We start from the raw sequence: 17,497 nt of genomic DNA, 5'->3' as shown, positions 1-17,497 counted from the left end.
AGTTTCATTAGGTCCCATTTGTTTATTTTTGTTTTTATTTCCATTACTCTAGGAGGTGTATCAAAAAATATCTTGCTGTGATTTATGTCAAAGAGTGTTCTTCCTATGCTTTCCTCTAAGAGTTTTATAGTGTCTGGTCTTACATTTAGGTCTCTAATCCAGTTTCAGTTTATTTTTGTGTATGGTGTTAGGGAGTGTTCTAATGTTATTCTTTTACATGTAGCTGTCCAGTTTTCCCAGCACCACTTATTGAAGAGACTGTCTTTTCTCCATTATATATCCTTGCCTCCTTTGTCATAGATTAGTTGACCATAGGTGTGTGGGTTTATCTCTGGGCTTTCTATCCTGTTCCATTGATCTATATTTCTGTTTTTGTTCCAGTACCATATTTTCTTGATTATTGTAGCTTTGTATATAGTCTGAAGTCAGGGAGTCTGATTCCTCCAGCTCCGTTTTTTTCTCTCAAGATTGCTTAGGCTATTCGGGGTCTTTTGTGTCTCCATAAAAATTTTAAGATTTTTTTGTTCTAGTTCCATAAAAAATGCCATTGGTAGTTTAATAGGGATTGCATTGAATCTGTAGATTGCTTTGGGTAGTAGAGTCATTTTCACAATATTGATTCTTCCAATCCAAGAACATGGTATATCTCTCCATCTGATGGTATCATCTTTAATGTCTTTCAACAGTGTCTTACAGTTTCCTGCATACAGCTCTTTTTGTCTCCCAAGGTAGGTTTATTTCTAGGTATTTTATTCTTTTTGTTGCAATGGTAAATGGGAGTGTTTCCTTAATTTCTCTTTCAGATTTTTCATCATTATTGTATAGGAATGCAAGAGATTTCTGTGCATTAATTTTGTATCCTGCAACTTTACCAAATTCATTGATTAGCTCTAGTAGTTTTCTGGTGGCATCTTTAGGATTCTCTATGTATAGTATCATGTCATCTGCAAACAGTGACAGTTTTACTTCTTCTTTTCCAATTTGGATTCCTTTTATTTCTTTTTCTTCTCTGATTGCCGTGGCTAGGACTTCCAAAACTATTTTGAATAATAGTCACAAAAATGGACATCCTTGTCTTGTTCCTGATCTTAGAGGAAGTGCTTTCAGTTTTTCACCATTGAGAATGATGTTTGCTGTGGGTTTGTCGTATATGGCCTTTATTATGTTGAGGTAGGTTGCCTCTATGCCCACTTTCTGGAGAGTTTTTATCATAAATGGGTGTTGAATTTCGTCAAAAGCTTTTTCTGCCTCTGTTGAGATGATCATATGGTTTTTATTCTTCAATTTGATAATATGGTGTATCACATTGATTGATTTGCATATATTGAAGAATCCTTGCATCCCTGGGATAAATCTCACTTGATCATGGTGTATGATCCTTTTAATGTGCTGTTGGATTCTGTTTGCTAATATTTTGTTGAGGATTTTTGCATCTATATTCATCAGTGATATTGGTCTGTAATTTTCTTTTTTTGTATTATCTTTGTCTGGTTTTGGTATCAGGGTGATGGTGGCCTCATAGAATGAGTTTGGGAGTGTTCCTTCCTCTGCAATTTTTTGGAAGAGTTTGAGAAGGATGGGTGTTAGCTCTTCTCTGAATGTTTGATAGAATTCACCTGTGAAGCCATCTGGTCCAGACTTTTGTTTGTTTGAAGACTTTAATCACAGTTTCAATTTCATTACTTGTGATTGGTCTGTTCATGTTTTCTATTTCTTCCTGGTTCAGTCTTGGAAGGTTATACCTTTCTAAGAATTCGTCCATTTCTTCCACGTTGTCCATTTTGCTGGCATAGAGTTGCTTGTAGTAGTCTCTTAGGATGCTTTGTATTTCTGAGGTGTCTGCTGTTACTTCTGCTTTTTTTTTTTTAATTTGTTTATTTATTTATTTTTGGCTGTGTTGGGTCTTCACTTCCGTGCGAGGGCTTTCTCTAGTTGTGGCAAGTGGGGGCCACTCTTCATCGTGGTGTGCGGGCCTCTCACTATCGCGGCCTCTCTTATTGCGGATCACAGGCTCCAGACGCGCAGACTCAGTAGTTGTGGCTCACGGGCCCAGTTGCTCTGCGGCATGTGGGATCTTCCCAGACCAGGGCTCGAACCCGTGTCCCCTGTATTAGCAGGCAGATTGTCAACCACTGCGCCACCAGGGAAGCCCACTTCTGCTTTTTTGTTTCTAATTTTATTGATTTGAGTCCGCTTCCTCTTTTTCTTGATGAGTTTGGCTAATGGTTTATCAGTTTTGTTTATCTTCTCAAAGAACCAGCTTTTAGTTTTATTCATCTTTGCTATTGTTTTCTTTGTTTCTATTTCATTTATTTTTGCTCTGCTATTTATGATTTCTTTCCTTCTGCTAACTTTGGGTTTTGTTTGTTCTTCTTTATCTAGTTCCTTTAGGTGTAAGGTTAGATTGTTTATTTGAGATTTTTCTTGTTTCTTGAGGTAGGCTTGTATAGCTATAAACTTCCCTCTTAGGACTGCTTTTGCTGCATCCCATAGGTTTTGGATCATCGTGTTTTAATTGTCATTTGTCTCTAGGTATTTTTTGATTTCCTCTTTGATTTCTTCAGTGATCTCTTGGTTATTTAGTAACGTATTGTTTAGCCTCCATGTTTTTGTGTTTTTTTACGTTTTTTTCCCCCTGTAATTGATTCCTAATCTCATAGCATTGTGGTCAGAAAAGATGCTTGATATGATTTCAATTTTCTTAAATTTACTGACGCTTCATTTACGACCCAAGATATGATCTATCCTGGAGAATGTTCCATGAGCACTTGAGAAGAACGTGTATTCTCTTGTTTTTGATGGAATGTCCTATAAATATCAATTAAGTCCATCTTGTTTAATGTGTCACTTAAAGCTTGTGTTTCCTTATTTATTTTCATTTTTGATGATCTGTCCATTGGTGAAAGTGGGGTGTTACAGTGCCCTACTATGATTGTGTTACTGTCTATTTCCCCTTTTATGGCTGTTAGCATTTGCCTTATATATTGAGATGTTCCTATGTTGGGTGCATAAATATTTACAATTGATATATCTTCTTCTTGGATTCATCCCTTGATCAGTATGTACTGTCTTTCCTTGTCTCTTATAATAGTCTTTATTTTAAAGTCTATTTTTTCTGATATGAGAATGGCTACTTCAGCTTTCTTTTGATTTCCATTTGCATGGAATACATTCTTCCATCCCCTCACTTTCAGTCTGTATATGTCTCTAGGTCTGAAGTGGGTCTCTTGTAGACAGCATATATACGGGTCTTGTTTTTGTGTCCATTCCGCCAGTCTAATTCTTTTGGTTGGAGCATTTAATCCATTTACATTTAAGGTAGTTATTGATATGTATGTTCCTATTACCATTTTCTTAATTGTTTTGGGTTTGTTATTGTAGGTCTTTTCCTTTTCTTGTGTTTCCTGCCTAGAGGAGTTCCTTTAGCATTTGTTGTAAAGCTGGTTTGGTGGTGCTGAATTCTCTTAACTTTTGTTTGTCTGTAAGGTTTTTAATTTCTCTGTTCAATCTGAATGAGATCCTTGCTCGGTAGAGTAATCTTGGTTGTAGGTTTTTCCCTTTCATCACTTTAAGTATGTCCTGCCACTCCCTTCTGGCTTGCAGAGTTTCTGCTGAAAGATCCATTGTTAACCTTACAGGGATTCTCTTGTATGTTATATGTTACTTTTCTCTTGCTGCTTTTAATATTTTATCTTTGTATTTAATTTTTGATAGTTTGATTATTATGTGTCTTGGCATGTTTCTCCTTGGATTTATCCTATATGGGACTCTCTGCACTTCCTGGTCTTGATTGACTATTTCCTTTCCCATGTTAGAGAAGTTTTCAACTAAAATCTCTTCAGACATTTTCTCAGACCCTTTCTTTTTCTCTTCTTCTTCTGGGACCCCTATAATTCAAATGTTGGTGTGTTTCATGTTGTCCCAGAGGTCTCTGAGCCTGTCCTCAATTCTTTTCATTCTTTTTTCTTTATTCTGCTCTGTGATAGTTATTTCCACTATTTTATCTTCCAGGTCACTTATCCGTTCTTCTGCCTCAGTTAGTCTGCTAGTGATCCCTTCTAGAGAATTTTTATTTTCATTTCTTGTGTTGTCATCATTGTTTGTTTGCTCTTTAGTTCTTCTAGGTTTTTTTTAAATGTTTCTTGTATTTTCTCCATTCTATTTCCAAGATTTTGGATCATCTTTACTATTATTACTCTGAATTCTTTTTCAGTTAGACTGCCTATTTCCTCTTCATTTGTTTGGCTTTGTAGGGTTTTGCCTTGCTCCTTTATCTGCTGCATATTTCTCTGTCTTCTCATTTTGTTTAACTTACTGTGTTTGGGGTCTCCTTTGCACACGCTGCAGGTTCGTAGTTCCCATTGTTTTTGGTATCTGCCCCCAGTGGGTGAGGTTGGTTCTGTTGTTTGTGTAGGGTTCCTTGTGGAGGCGACTGGTGCCTGTGTTCTGGTGTGTGGGCCTGGATCTTGTCTTTCTGGTGGGCAGGGGCATGTCAGGTGGTGTGTTTTGGGATGTCTGTGAATTTAGTATGATTTTAGGCAGCCTCCCTGCTAATGAGTGGAGTTCTGTTCCTCTTTTGCTAGTTATTTGGCATGGGGATTCCAGCACTGTAGCTTGCTGGACGTTGGATGCAGCTGGGTCTTAGCATTGAGACGGAGATCTCTGGGAGAGCTCTTGCCTCTTACAAGAGCCCTGAAGGTCTCTGGTTGTCCAGTGTCCTGAATTTGGCTCTCCCACCTCAGAGGCTCAGGCCAGAGCACCAAGACCCTGTCAACCACACGGAATTATCAAGATAGTAGTCTTTGGCAAGTGAAACCACACAGAAGAGGCCCGTGCTATGCCTTGTCCTGACGAGCAATTTTCATACTTCAACTCATTCTGGCAACAGGATGACTGGGTCGGCAATGCGAAGCAACACAGGGTCTGTGAGGCGGGCGGTGCTCAGCCGGAGCGTGGCCTGAGGGGCCCAGTTGAAGCCCTCAGGGAAGGCTGACAATGGCCAGGACTCCAGGCTCCTGTGGCCGTGGCCTCTTTGGGGTCTCCCTCCTAGCGTCAAGTTGCTCTCACTCCTGCTTTGGCGGCTGTGCCTTTACCCTGAGCTTCTTCACGAAGTGAGAGCTCCCTGAGGCGATGTGCCCAGGTAAACTTTCTTCTCAGATCTTCAGCAATAAGGACAAGAATGCCTTAGGAAGTGACAGAATGACTGCAGATGTATAGGCACCGAGAGTGAGATCACAAAACAGGTTTGTGCTGCTCCTGGTGGCACCTGATTAACAGGTGCTCAATAAGTGGCTGTTACTTTCACTAGTCTGTAAATTCACTAGGGCTCCTTGGTTTCCTTCTTGGGTAGCCACAACAGAGGTCTGTCTGCATGCTCTGCAATCTTTGCACAACCAGGGAAGTGGGGTGAGTGCACCCCATGTGCCACATCCACGTGGCAAGCTACATCCTTTACACTACCCTAGTCTCCCCCACCCAGAGACCTCCCACAAGGCTCTAAACCAGACCTTAGTCAGGCCCTGAGAGATAATGTTGTGAGGGTCCCCACCTGGAGCTAGTAGCTCAGATTGGGTACCGCCTGTCCCAGAAGATCTTAACAGACCAGCTCCAGCAGGTAACCTTTGGTACAGCTCCTTAACTTCTTCATGCTTTGCTTTTCCTTTATCCACACTTTGCTTACACATCTCGGCCATTTCAATACACCACTCCTCAAATTTGGAATTATCCCGATCTACCAGCTCTTGAAGAAAGGCTGGTACCTGAATAGTTATGTTGGGTTTTTCTTGAGTTTGCAGTCTATAAACCAACATGTACACATTTCGAGAGCAGTGAGTTCCTTTGCCACACTTGGGTATACATGTCTGGGATTTAGAAGGTTCTGCTAGATCTTCCTCAATCCCTAGTTGTAATTTCTTCCCCTCCATCTTTTCTATGTCTTCGTCGTTAAACTTATACCATTCACCAGACTGTGGATCTTTCACATGGGCAATGTAGTGACCAGAATAAGTGCTCACTTCTCTGTGTATGAGGACTGCACTGCGTTCATACACATAGGACCCACCTTTGTGTTCCACATAAGGCTCCATATCCAAAATTTCTGAGAAGCCAATGTAGGTATTCAGCTTTTTCTTATGTCCAGTTTGCCTGTCAAAGACAAAATGCATTAGCCGTAAGTTCAGAGTACAAGGAAGACTAAGGAGTCGGATCTTCCTTGTTGCATTCTGTTTGCTTTGACAGTTTTCACAAAAGTACCAATTGTCTCCTAATTTTTCTTCCTTCAAAAATTCTGAGATACAGTCTGTTAACTGTTTGTGGCCTTGGATATTTAACTCCAGCTCATAAAACTTTGATAAAAGCTTAGATTCTCTGCAGCACTGATTGCAGACAGTTACATAAGCTTATTCCCCACAGAACTGCTGTTGGACAATGCCCCTCACATCGGGATTCTTTTGTTTAGACAAAGTATCTTCCAAAAGAGACATAAAGAGCTTTGAAAATTCTTGGGCATCCTGCTGCTGCCCTGTGTCCAAGCCCAAAGCTTTAACAAATCCCGATGGATCAATGTAGCAACTATTACTGATTTGCAACAAGGCAAATAAGTACTGGAGATGCTCACAAATTTCTTGAAGCTCATCTTTCTCTTCTTGGATACCACCTCCCATCATGTAGTCACTATAGGTGCTTGGACATAAGTAGAGCGCCTGCAGAAGCTCCAGGTTAAGAAACCACGCTTGAAAAAATGTGTTGACATACCAAGTAGCTCCTAGGTTAGTGAGGCCCACAGATGAGTTCTTTTTTCTCCTCTCACAGTTGGGGTCGTCAGTGTTATGAAAACTATTTTCATCTATTTCTCCTAACCAAATGTGCTCACCGATCCCAAGCAAGCAATTCGGATTTCCTTTGCAGTTTCGTCTGCACACGCCGCGGATGCAGGGCTCCAGCCAGATGTGCTCCTGCGACACCTCCTCGGGCCCCACCGTCTCCACCCAGCGCCAGGCCGCCTTCTCCAGCTGCAGACGCGGGGCCATGGCCTTGGCCCGAGGAGCGCCTCCTGAGCCCGGCGCTGCTGCTGTCGCCGCCCAAATGGGCTCGGCCACCGGCACTGCTGGGGAAGCGGCGTCTCAGCCTCTGTCCAGGATAGCGTCCTGCGCACCGCTAGTCTTCCAAGCGGGCCGAAAACTTCTGATTTGATAAAGTTAGATGAATTTTTTGAGCTGCAACAGTATCTTTTTTATTTTCCTCTAACGGAATTCATGTTAGATTACAAGGCCTATTTCTATTGCTGGCTGACAACTTTGTCTTGCCAACTCACCGTAACATGAGCATCTGCATTTAAAGCCCGTGTCTACTTTTAGTAGCTCCCAAGTCAAATTCTAGGACCTCTTACTCCCCTGAGGTTTCCCTCCTTTTTTTCATTTCTAAGGTTATCTAAGCTTAAGGGGCCTTGGATATTTTCCTGGCATTCTGAGACTGATGCCTTGTCTGCCTGACTTTCTCCGTATTTGCTGATAACTTCTGGGTGTCTGTTGATCTTGACTAGTCCATGTTCTTGTAGGCTGACACCTTCTCTTGAAAGTTGTGATACCCACCATGACTGATTCTCATCCTCCGCACCCTCTGCGCTATTCAGTGGGACTCTAAGCTGACCGCTCACTCTTAGATACTTTAATACCCTGGGCGGGTGTGGGGGGGGGAGGGGGAACGGGGGGCAGGGTGGAGAAGGGCACACTCTTTCTCTTTCAACAAAGCTTGTCTTTTGTAAACCAAAGGCTTTCAGATTCCTGCATTTGCTATTTGCTTACAAAATTTATTCAGAAATGTGTTCTAGGCCAGCACAGTCCTGTTTCTGTGACAATGGAAATGTGCTTTATATAACTGCACTGTCCCATACAGTAGCCACTGGTCACATGTGGCTGTTCAGCTCTTGAAATGTGGCTGGGGTGACCAAGCAACTAAATTGTAAATTTTATTTAATTTTAATTAATTGAAATTCAAATAGCCACATGTGTCTAGTGGCTCCTATATCAGGCAGCACAATTCTGGACTGTATCTGTGCCCTCCCTGATAGCAGCTTATAAAAAAACCTATTCCTGATGCCAAAATCCTAGGGTAAGTGTAGCATACATAAGAATACGGGAAGGGAAGCCACGTTTTAATGTCTCTTCGTATAATCCTAGCACATTAACTGAGAATTTTTTCATCAGTTTTATTGAGGCATAACTTATGTGTAATAAAAACGTACCCATTTTAAGTGTAGAGTTCAAAAAGTTTTGACAAATGTATCCTGTCATGTGACCACCACCACAATGAAGAAATAGAAGATTTCACTACCCCACAATTCTCCTCCCCCTACTCCCAGCCCCTGCCACTCATTGATCTGCTTTCTGTCACTCTTGTTTTGCCTCTTCCAGAATTTCCTATACCTACAGTCAGACATATGCAGTCTTCTATGCCTGGTTTCTTTCAACCAGTATAATGATTTGAGATTTGTTCATGTCGTTGCTTGTGTAGGAGTCTGCTTCTTTCTTTTTTTTCTTTTTCTTTTTTTTTCTTTTTGCTAAGTTATATTCCATCGTATAGATATAATAATACAATACAATTTGTTTATCCATTTACAAGTTGATTTGTGTTTTTTTGGTTTGGGACAATTATTTAAAAGCTAATTTATGAATAAAATACACATCTTTTGTGGATGTATGTTTTCATTGTTAACTGGAAGATTTCTAAGATTGGGAATGCTGAGTCATATGGTAAGTGTATATCTACATAAGAAATTGCCAAACTGTTTTCTAAAATGGTTGTATTATGCATTCCCACACCAATATATGAGAGTTATAATTGCTCCACAACCTTACCATCAGTTGGTATTGTCACTCTTTTGGATTTTAGCCATCCTTGTGGGTGTGCAGTGGTATTCTGTCACAGTTTTCATTTGCATTTCCTTGATGACTAATGACGTTGAGCATCTTTTAATGCATTTTTGTGCAATTCATATATCTTTTTTAGCAAAGTGTCTGTTCAAATGATTTTAAAATCAGGTTATCCTTTTCTTACTTAGTTGTAAGAATTATTTATTGATATAACTTTGCAAATATTTTCCCCCAATCAGTGGTTTGCCTTTTTAGTTTCTTAACAGCATCTTTCAAAAACATGATTTTTTTTGGTCTATCTAAGAAATATTTGCCTACTCAAGTTTATGAAGATTTTCTAGTATGATTTCTTCTAGGTTCATAGTTTTAGTTCTTAGCTTAATGTTCAAGTTTGAGTTAATGAAGATTTTTTTAAAAAGTAAATCAAGGGCTTCCCTGGTGGCGCAGTGGTTGAGAATCTGCCTGCCAATGCAGGGGACACAGGTTCGAGCCCTGGTCTGGGAAGATCCCACATGCCGCGGAGCAACTGGGCCCGTGAGCCACAACTACTGAGTCTGCGCGTCTGGAGCCTGTGCTCCGCAACAAGAGAGGCCGTGACAGTGAGAGGCCCGCGCACCACGATGAAGAGTGGCCCCCGCTTGCCACAACTGGAGAAAGCCCTAGCACAGAAACGAAGACCCAACACAGCCAAAAATAAATAAATTAATTAATTAAAAAAAAAAAAAAGAAAGAAACTGGGATTAAGAAGCAGTGATGGGTCCAAATACCCATCTTGACATTCACTTGCTAAAAAAAAAAAAAAAAAAAGTAAGTCAAGACTCTAAGTTACTTTAATATTTATTCCAAATCTCAGGTTAATATAGAACCTGCCTCATGGAGTTGTTGTAAGCCTGACACATAATAACAATTGGGTAATTATTAGCCATGGACATTTATGTTTATTCTTCCAACAAATCCCCTCACAGCACCAAAGGAAATACTGAATATTATCAACTAAAGTAAGGAGCTGAGAGTTCGGAGGATATAAGCAAGGGATTTTTAAAGACTACAAAGAAAACCTAAATAAAAACTAAAACCAAAGCTCATTCAATAGGAGAGGATAATTTAAAAATTTGAATGAACTTTTTTGAGTGAAAAAAAATTGAATGATTTCTTCTCTTTTGTGACACTGACTTGTCTATTCTTAGGACTGAATGTTCATGGGAGACTAAAGGTGCTCTGTTGCCTGTTAGGTTGTTGGGATCATATTCTGTATATACATCTAGAAATTGGCACAAAACAATGTGAGGAGAGTCATGGATGAAGATAAGAATACTTTTTCTATTGCCTTTCCTTACAGATGAATCTACATAATCTCTTACATCTTTAAAAGCTATTAGATTTCAGGTATGAAGTTTAGCTTTTTAATAACTCAGTGGGAAAGTAGAGCATCAGGTTCAGCCAAGTGTCCAGAAAGATGCTTGTAGTGCTTTTTCTAGGATCACCTGTTGACTTAGTTCATATTTGCGCAAAAACATGTGGAAGAGGAGCTAATTCCCACTGGAAATTAATGTTAACTATTTATATGATTTTTTCCCCCCCTTCGGCCCTCTTCAGGTGACAGTGTGGTTTTCCAGAGTCAAGTCAAAGGTGATTTGACCCATGGATCCTCTGACAGGAACACAACGGAATGCTGCACAGGGTAGGTGGGGTAGAATTGACCCCAGCTTACTCTGACTGACTTGTGATTGCCCTGTGATACTTGAAATGCAGGAAAAATCCTGGAGTATGTCCCTTGTTCTCTGCACTCACCTACCCATTGCGTGCAAGAGAAAACTAGACTCCTCTGTCTGGTAAATGATTTTCTTGCGTGTTGCAACCATAGAAGGCTTATCTAGTAGGTTATCTGTTCACCTGGTCTAGTGCACCTGTTGGCCAGCTGACAAGTATTTGCAGGTATATAGGGTCACACTTTCTGTTTCTCAAATTGCTATGCATTTGTAAATGAAAATGATGAGTGTCACATGGATCTGAGCTCATTAGAATGGGTTTTTCTCTTTTAATCTGCCCTGAGACCTGATGCAGGGGAATTTCTTTATCAGAGCCAAATGAACTCTGACAAGCATGACAGAATGTAAGGTCTTCATCAATGCATTGATTCAACTTTTCAATAAACATTCATTGCTTTTTTTTTTTTTTTTACTATTTTTATTTATTTATTTATTTTTGGCTGTGTTGGGTCTTCGTTTCTGTGCAAGGGTTTTCTCTAGTTGTGGCAAGCGGGGACCACTCTTCATCGCGGTGCGCGGGCCTCTCACTATCATGGCCTCTCTTGTTGCGGAGCACAGGCCCCAGACGCGCAGGCTCAGTAGTTGTGGCTCACGGGCCTAGTTGCTCTGCGGCATGTGGGATCTTCCCAGACCAGGGCTCGAACCCACGTCCCCTGCATTAGCAGGCAGATTCTCAACCACTGTGCCACCAGGGAAGCCCTCATTGCTCTTTTAACCAGGTACTTTTCTAGACAACAGTGAAGAAGCTAAAGTCCCTGTCCTCACTGAGTGGGCTTCTGACTGCTCATATATACCAATGATGATAATGAAACTTTTGTGCCTTTCTTCATGCTATGAGACATAACACAGAGGTCAATAACCTTATCTTAATTCCTTCCCACAAACTCTACTTCTCTTACCCTCCAATCCTTGGCAGAGAGGGTAGAATTTTAAACTGAGGCAGATTTATACAACGTGGCTCCTCAGGCCACAAGTTCTCTCTGGGCAGGGGAATTTAGGAAGGGACTGACCCTGAGATGAGTAAAGAGAACAGGTCCTAAGACAGGCTTTTCTCTAAAGGAGATTGAGCTTACTGGATCATGCTTGCTGACTTTGTCACAAGGGGAGGCACGCTTCAGTTACCTCCTTTGAATAGTCCTCTGAGTTTAAAGTTGAATTTAGCTTACCCCTTTTGACTCAGACATATCAATTTTGCATCATTATTTCCATTCTGGCACCCACAACTGGAGATATTTGGGCTGGGGCTAAAATGGACCTTGGGCATACCTCACATTTGAAATTCTTTTGTCCATACCTGGACCATTCCATATCAACATGAGGCAGCTGGACCCTTGAGCTAAGTCCTGGAATCCAGTACAGACCTCAGAGATCCTGAGGCACAGACTACATTAATCTGTGTTCCTGAAATGCGATTGCAGGGAATAGAGCATAAGAGACTGGGATTTTAACAAGAGTTAGCCATGAAAACACAATTTATGCTGGAAAAGTGAAGATGTACAAGTGAGTTAAAGATATGTAGACAAATATATGTATAATATAATTTAATAATCATAGAATGTAAATTTATGTATATAAACTATATATACAAATATGTCAATATAATATATAGATTATATATAAATGTATAAATATAATTATATATATATAAATATAATCATATATATATAAGATCTAGAAGAAGAAAATATTTAACTACTTCCTTCCAGGCTTCATGCCCTAAACCTGAATCTGCTATAAACCTACCCATGAGCTGCCCCAACTCTTGCATGAGGCCAGCTTCTAGGCTTCCTTTTCACATTGTCAAGTATTAAACAAATTCTTTTGTATGTAGAAGAGAAAGAGGAGTATCACCACTGCTATGTATTGGTCCATTTTGCCTAGAACATCAGGTTTCCTCGGAGGGGAGATGGTGAAAGTGAAATGCCCAAATGTACTTCTGTCACAATGATGCAGACTTTGCATGCCTTCATTCAAGACACTGAGATGGACAACAAAGAAACCTAAAACTGAAATCCAGTTTCAAATAACATTTAACCCTGTTATCAGAGTTACCTTTGAAATATTCAACCTTTCCAACCTTTTTTTATTAGGTTAAATTAGGGAGTGAAAAGTCAAGTCACAGCCCCAAAGATACTATGTCATTTCCCAGTCATAAGAAGTAGTCCAAATATAAGATCTGAGAACTGATAATCTATTCTGGTTTGTTAGTCCCAAACAAGAACACACCTGGTCTTTGAGATCTGCACAATACCTTTGTTTTTAAGATGTTTGAGATCCAGACTAAAGGCTGTAGGTCTGTTTCTATGTCAGTCTTTTTTTAATTTATTGAGGTATAGTTGATTTACAATATTACATAAGTTTCAGGTGTACAACATAGTGATTCACAATTTGATAAAACAGGAGATGTGGAATGGGAATTGCTTTTGAACCATGGAAACTCTTTGCAGCCACTGAAATCTATTACCCAGTGAAATCTCATGAATTTTCTGGACTACCGTGATCGTTCTCAACTTTGTCAAGGTGTGTTGTTAACATGCTCTATTCCTTTTTGTTAGCTGACAACAGGTTGTTAGGAAATGCATCCTCACTTTCATCTATGTCCAAAACTGACATTATACTTTGGTGTGGCCTCTGAAATAACTGCTGTATATACAAGGTGGTGTTTTTGTTCAGCAGTAGTATGATGAGGGGAACAAGTCACTCGTTCACCAAATACTTGATGAGCTCCTACCAAGGGGATGACTGGGACCTACAGTAGCAAACTGAAGGACAGTCTCACTGGTTTAATAGAACTTTCATGGGAGAAACAAAATAAAGGATAAACAACAAACAAAACTGTCTGATTACATAAGAGCTATACAGAGAATAGAACAATCAAATGACTGAGTGACTGGGCGACTACTTTTGACTAGGTAATCAGGGAAGACCTTTCCAAGGAAATGACATTGGTGCAAATGCTTATATGACAAGAGGACTCAAATACGCAAAGATTCCAGGCAAAGGGAACAGCAAGTACACTTTAAATGGGAATCAACTTTGTGTAGCCAATTTTTAAAAAATGAATTAATAAAATTATAAGCAATCACAACCAAATATCACTATTCCTGGAGCAGAGTGATCAAGGAGATGTGAGAGGTAAGAGTAGGCAAGGGCCACATTGTGGAGGCTTTCTAGTCCTTGGGGCATCATAAAGAGTTTGGATTATAGTCTAAGTATAGTGGGAAGTCATCCGAGGAATTTAATCAGGGAGGCACATGATGGGGCTTACTATGTAACTACTTATGGAAAAAACCTATCATTTTCAAAGGGAAAGGAATAGCTTCCTGCTACAAAATCCCAACCCCCTAGATAACAAAACAAATAAACTAGCCTTTCTAGTTTATCATTTCCTTTAAAGCATCTCCAGCATAAAACATCCTCCAGCACACTTATATGCACAAACATAAACATATGATGTGCTCATGAATGGTCATTCATTACATTCATCAAGGACAAAAAGAAGTAGAGAACAGTTCTTTCCGAAGCCTAGTATTTCTTTCCTATGAAAGATATTTAAATTATAGAACTCTGAATCTCTCTTAACCCCTTTACTCATTCCATATTCAGGGTGGTGACTGACTTATCTGATTGGTAAATAGGATGAATAACTGGGTATTCTTGGCTCAGCTCCCATACATTCCTCATGGGAATGAATCTGTCCATAGACAGCAAAAATTCTGTCTGTGCCCCCATGGCAAAAGCATTACTAAGACAAGCTACATCCTGGTGGCCCACCTCTACCATCATTGTGGTGATTGGGTCAGTGAGTCTACCTAAATCTGAGTTCATTAGTGAGTCCACTTAGTTAGCAAACCTAAAGCCTAATTTTCCAATCTAGTCTCTATTAGAAATAAAAACGATATTTTGGCCTCCTATTATTGCTCAGCTTGTTTGAAAACAAGATGGAGGAAATGAGGTACCATTTTCAGGAGGGAAAGGTGCATAGAGACCCCAACTTCAGATACCTACTGAGAACATAGCACTGGCTTAGATTCTATTGAAGATACAAAGGAAAAAGTAAATATACCATCCGTACTGAGGAAATTTCCAATCCTTTGTGTTAAAATATTTTCTTGCTGACAAGAAAAACAGCTTCTTAGACAGAATAGAAAACTTAAACTCCAGATTTAAAAAATAATAATCATCAGTTTGGAGTCCTCCAAGGCTCTGCCACATGCTCTATTTACACAGACCTGGACAACCACACATGCAGAGGGAAGGACTAACGGAAAGAATGCTCACCTTTTGCACTCAGCACTCTCCTTGTCTGTTCATTGTCTTGCATTGTCTTCCAAGTATGGATCTGTAAGCTTTGCCTATGAACACTGCTTTCAACTCAGTTATATTAACTCTGTTCTCCACTCTCTCTCCCACACCAGACAGTGGAAGAGGGATGCTGTTCTTGGCTCCTTTTCTCCAATTTCTCCTATCATCCATTTGGACATAATACATTACAGAAGCTGTATTGATTAACATACAAAGGATTGTCATGTGGCATTTGGGGCCTGCTCCAAGTCTCAACCCAAAGAGCAGAAGCTGTTCAATGTAACTTCCTGTCTAACTCTCATGTAGAAAAGGTGAGAGGTAAGTAGGTGAATTTAAACTCAGGTCTGAGAAAAGCACCGTAGGCATAATGGAGACTAATGTGGTAGAGACAGACTCTTTTGTCATCCTTACAGTGAAAGCAAATATAGATCTATTCATCTTCCCTAGAGGAAACAAAGCTCTGGATCACTTATTGGGTATGATGGCTGAATGAACCGAAGATCAGACTATGCTTGATTTGCCTCCATGTATTTTTACCATATTTTTTAACTTTTTTTCAAATGAAATAAAGAACCACCTTATCAAATTTTAGAATTAGAATGAAGCAAATGTGTGCATTAAAATATCGTATAGGAGCTCTGTGTAACAGTTTTTCTATATTTGCTTGTTTGGTTTTTTATTTCATAGGTACTTCAAGCTTCATAGAAGGGATATTTCTCAGTCCAAATGTATGAGGCAATTACAATACTTATTAGTACACACCTGGGTGTACTTGATCCACATTTTTTGGGACTACGCTAGGACCCTTACCCAAGGAATTTGGTACCCTATTGGGCCTGTTCCATGAAAAATGAAATGGAAGTGATCCTAAGTGTTAAGTTGCTGACCATTTTTTTCTATTATAAAACTTGTCCAAATAGACTTAGAAAGGATGGTCATAGACTTTTTACCTAGTATGTACCCATACCAAACAGGTTAAGACAGGAGTAGCGTAGGTGTATGAATAAAAAATTAAGGTGAATTTCCTGTGGTGTCACAGGTAGTAAGTGAACTTGCATAAACCACAGTATAAGCCATTAACCCCACAACTGAATTTACAACCTTTAATTCTCTAATTGTCCTCCTCTAAGTTCTGGGGACTGAATCAGCCATTTGGCAACCTGCCTCACTTCTGACTGACTCAGAAGTATTTCCATAGCAGCTACCACACTTTTTTTTTTTTTTTTTTTGGAAAAGAATGGGTGGAGTTGCTGCTATGAGTCATGAAATAATGAGAAACTCAGAGGTAAGGTGAAAGGTGAGGTGGATATCCCAATGCATTTCACAAGGAAGTGTCATGGGATAAAAAAGACCAAGAGTCAAATTTCCTCTAGAAACTTTTGAAGGAATTATTAATTAAACAAAATTTTAATGACTACTCTTTACTTCTGAGAGTCATCCTTTCTTAGCCGTCCCAGAAATAGGCATCCACAAACACTCACACACAGTTGAGAGAGAGAGAGAGAGAAAACTTTGCTCTCATTTAAATTCTCCCCTGTTGTAAATACACTTTTCCCATGATTTTCTCCATGATTATTCTATCATACAGCTAAACATAGCATTCTGAATCATTGATTAAAAATTAATTGAATGAAATCAAGCTTTTCAGCTTTACCCTTGGTCATCAAACAATGCATGGTCTTAGAAGAATTCATCTAAACATCAAGAATACAGATAAGAAAAGGTACGTATTTGTTAAGTTCAACCAGAATCCCATTCTAAGCAGAGTGTGTACAAATTGATTCTTTTTTTTTTTTTAATTTTTTAATTTATTATTTATTTATTATTTTTATTTTTGGCTGTGTTGGGTCTTCGTTTCTGTGTGAGGGCTTTCTCCAGTTGCGGCGAGTGGGGGCCACTCTTCATCGCGATGCGCGGGCCTCTCACCATCACGGCCTCTCTTGTTGCGGAGCACAGGCTCCAGACGCTCAGGCTCAGTAGTTGTGGCTCACGGGCCCAGTTGCTCCGCAGCATGTGGGATCTTCCCAGACTAGGGCTCGAACCCGTGTCCCCTGCATTGGCAGGCAGATTCTCAACCACTGCGCCACCAGGGAAGCCCCCAAATTGATTCTTTTAAATTAGTTTACAGTTGGTAATTTAAGATTCCTAAAATAATGTGACAATATATGGGTTCAAGGGTTTAACCCAGCAGATCCAATGAGAGTACAGAAATCACTGATTGTGGGCATCAAGGCTCTGAGAACACTAGCTTAGCACTAGCCAGAGCAACAGACTTGGAATTTAGCCAGTAAGTCTCCTCGATCTTTTGGAAGAGCCTGTTGAGGCCCACGTCAAATTAAAACTTTGTTTATAAATTAGTAATCTTGTTAAAATTTTTAGCTCCCAAGTAAAAGCTTTAGAAAGAACTTTCTAACCATTAGTTATTATTCAAGGCCTGACTGGACACTGAAAATAAGAGAAAAAAATAAATGGGCTCTTCCAAAGGGATTTCTTCCACTGTACTTATGGATAAGGGTGGTGGTTGGCACGGCAGCATTGCCCAGTGGTCAGTAG

The 17,497-nt window shown here is 39.9% G+C and overlaps 1 protein-coding gene across 1 annotated transcript; it reads right to left on the bottom strand.

The window, feature by feature from the left end:
* Nucleotides 1–5,052: 5,052 nt before the first annotated feature.
* LOC103010387 (ubiquitin carboxyl-terminal hydrolase 48-like) lies at nt 5,053–7,028 on the bottom strand. Its single transcript, XM_057546305.1, is given in 2 exon segments — nt 5,053–5,159; nt 5,576–7,028. Coding segments are annotated over 2 exon segments (1,560 nt in total).
* Nucleotides 7,029–17,497: the final 10,469 nt, after the last annotated feature.

The sequence above is a fragment of the Balaenoptera acutorostrata genome, chromosome 5, assembly GCF_949987535.1.
Source record: "Balaenoptera acutorostrata chromosome 5, mBalAcu1.1, whole genome shotgun sequence".
In the NCBI taxonomy this organism is placed as follows: Eukaryota; Metazoa; Chordata; class Mammalia; order Artiodactyla; family Balaenopteridae; genus Balaenoptera; species Balaenoptera acutorostrata.
The sequence above is the reverse complement of the archived record's forward strand: the minus strand, read 5'-3'. Positions and strand labels throughout refer to the sequence as shown.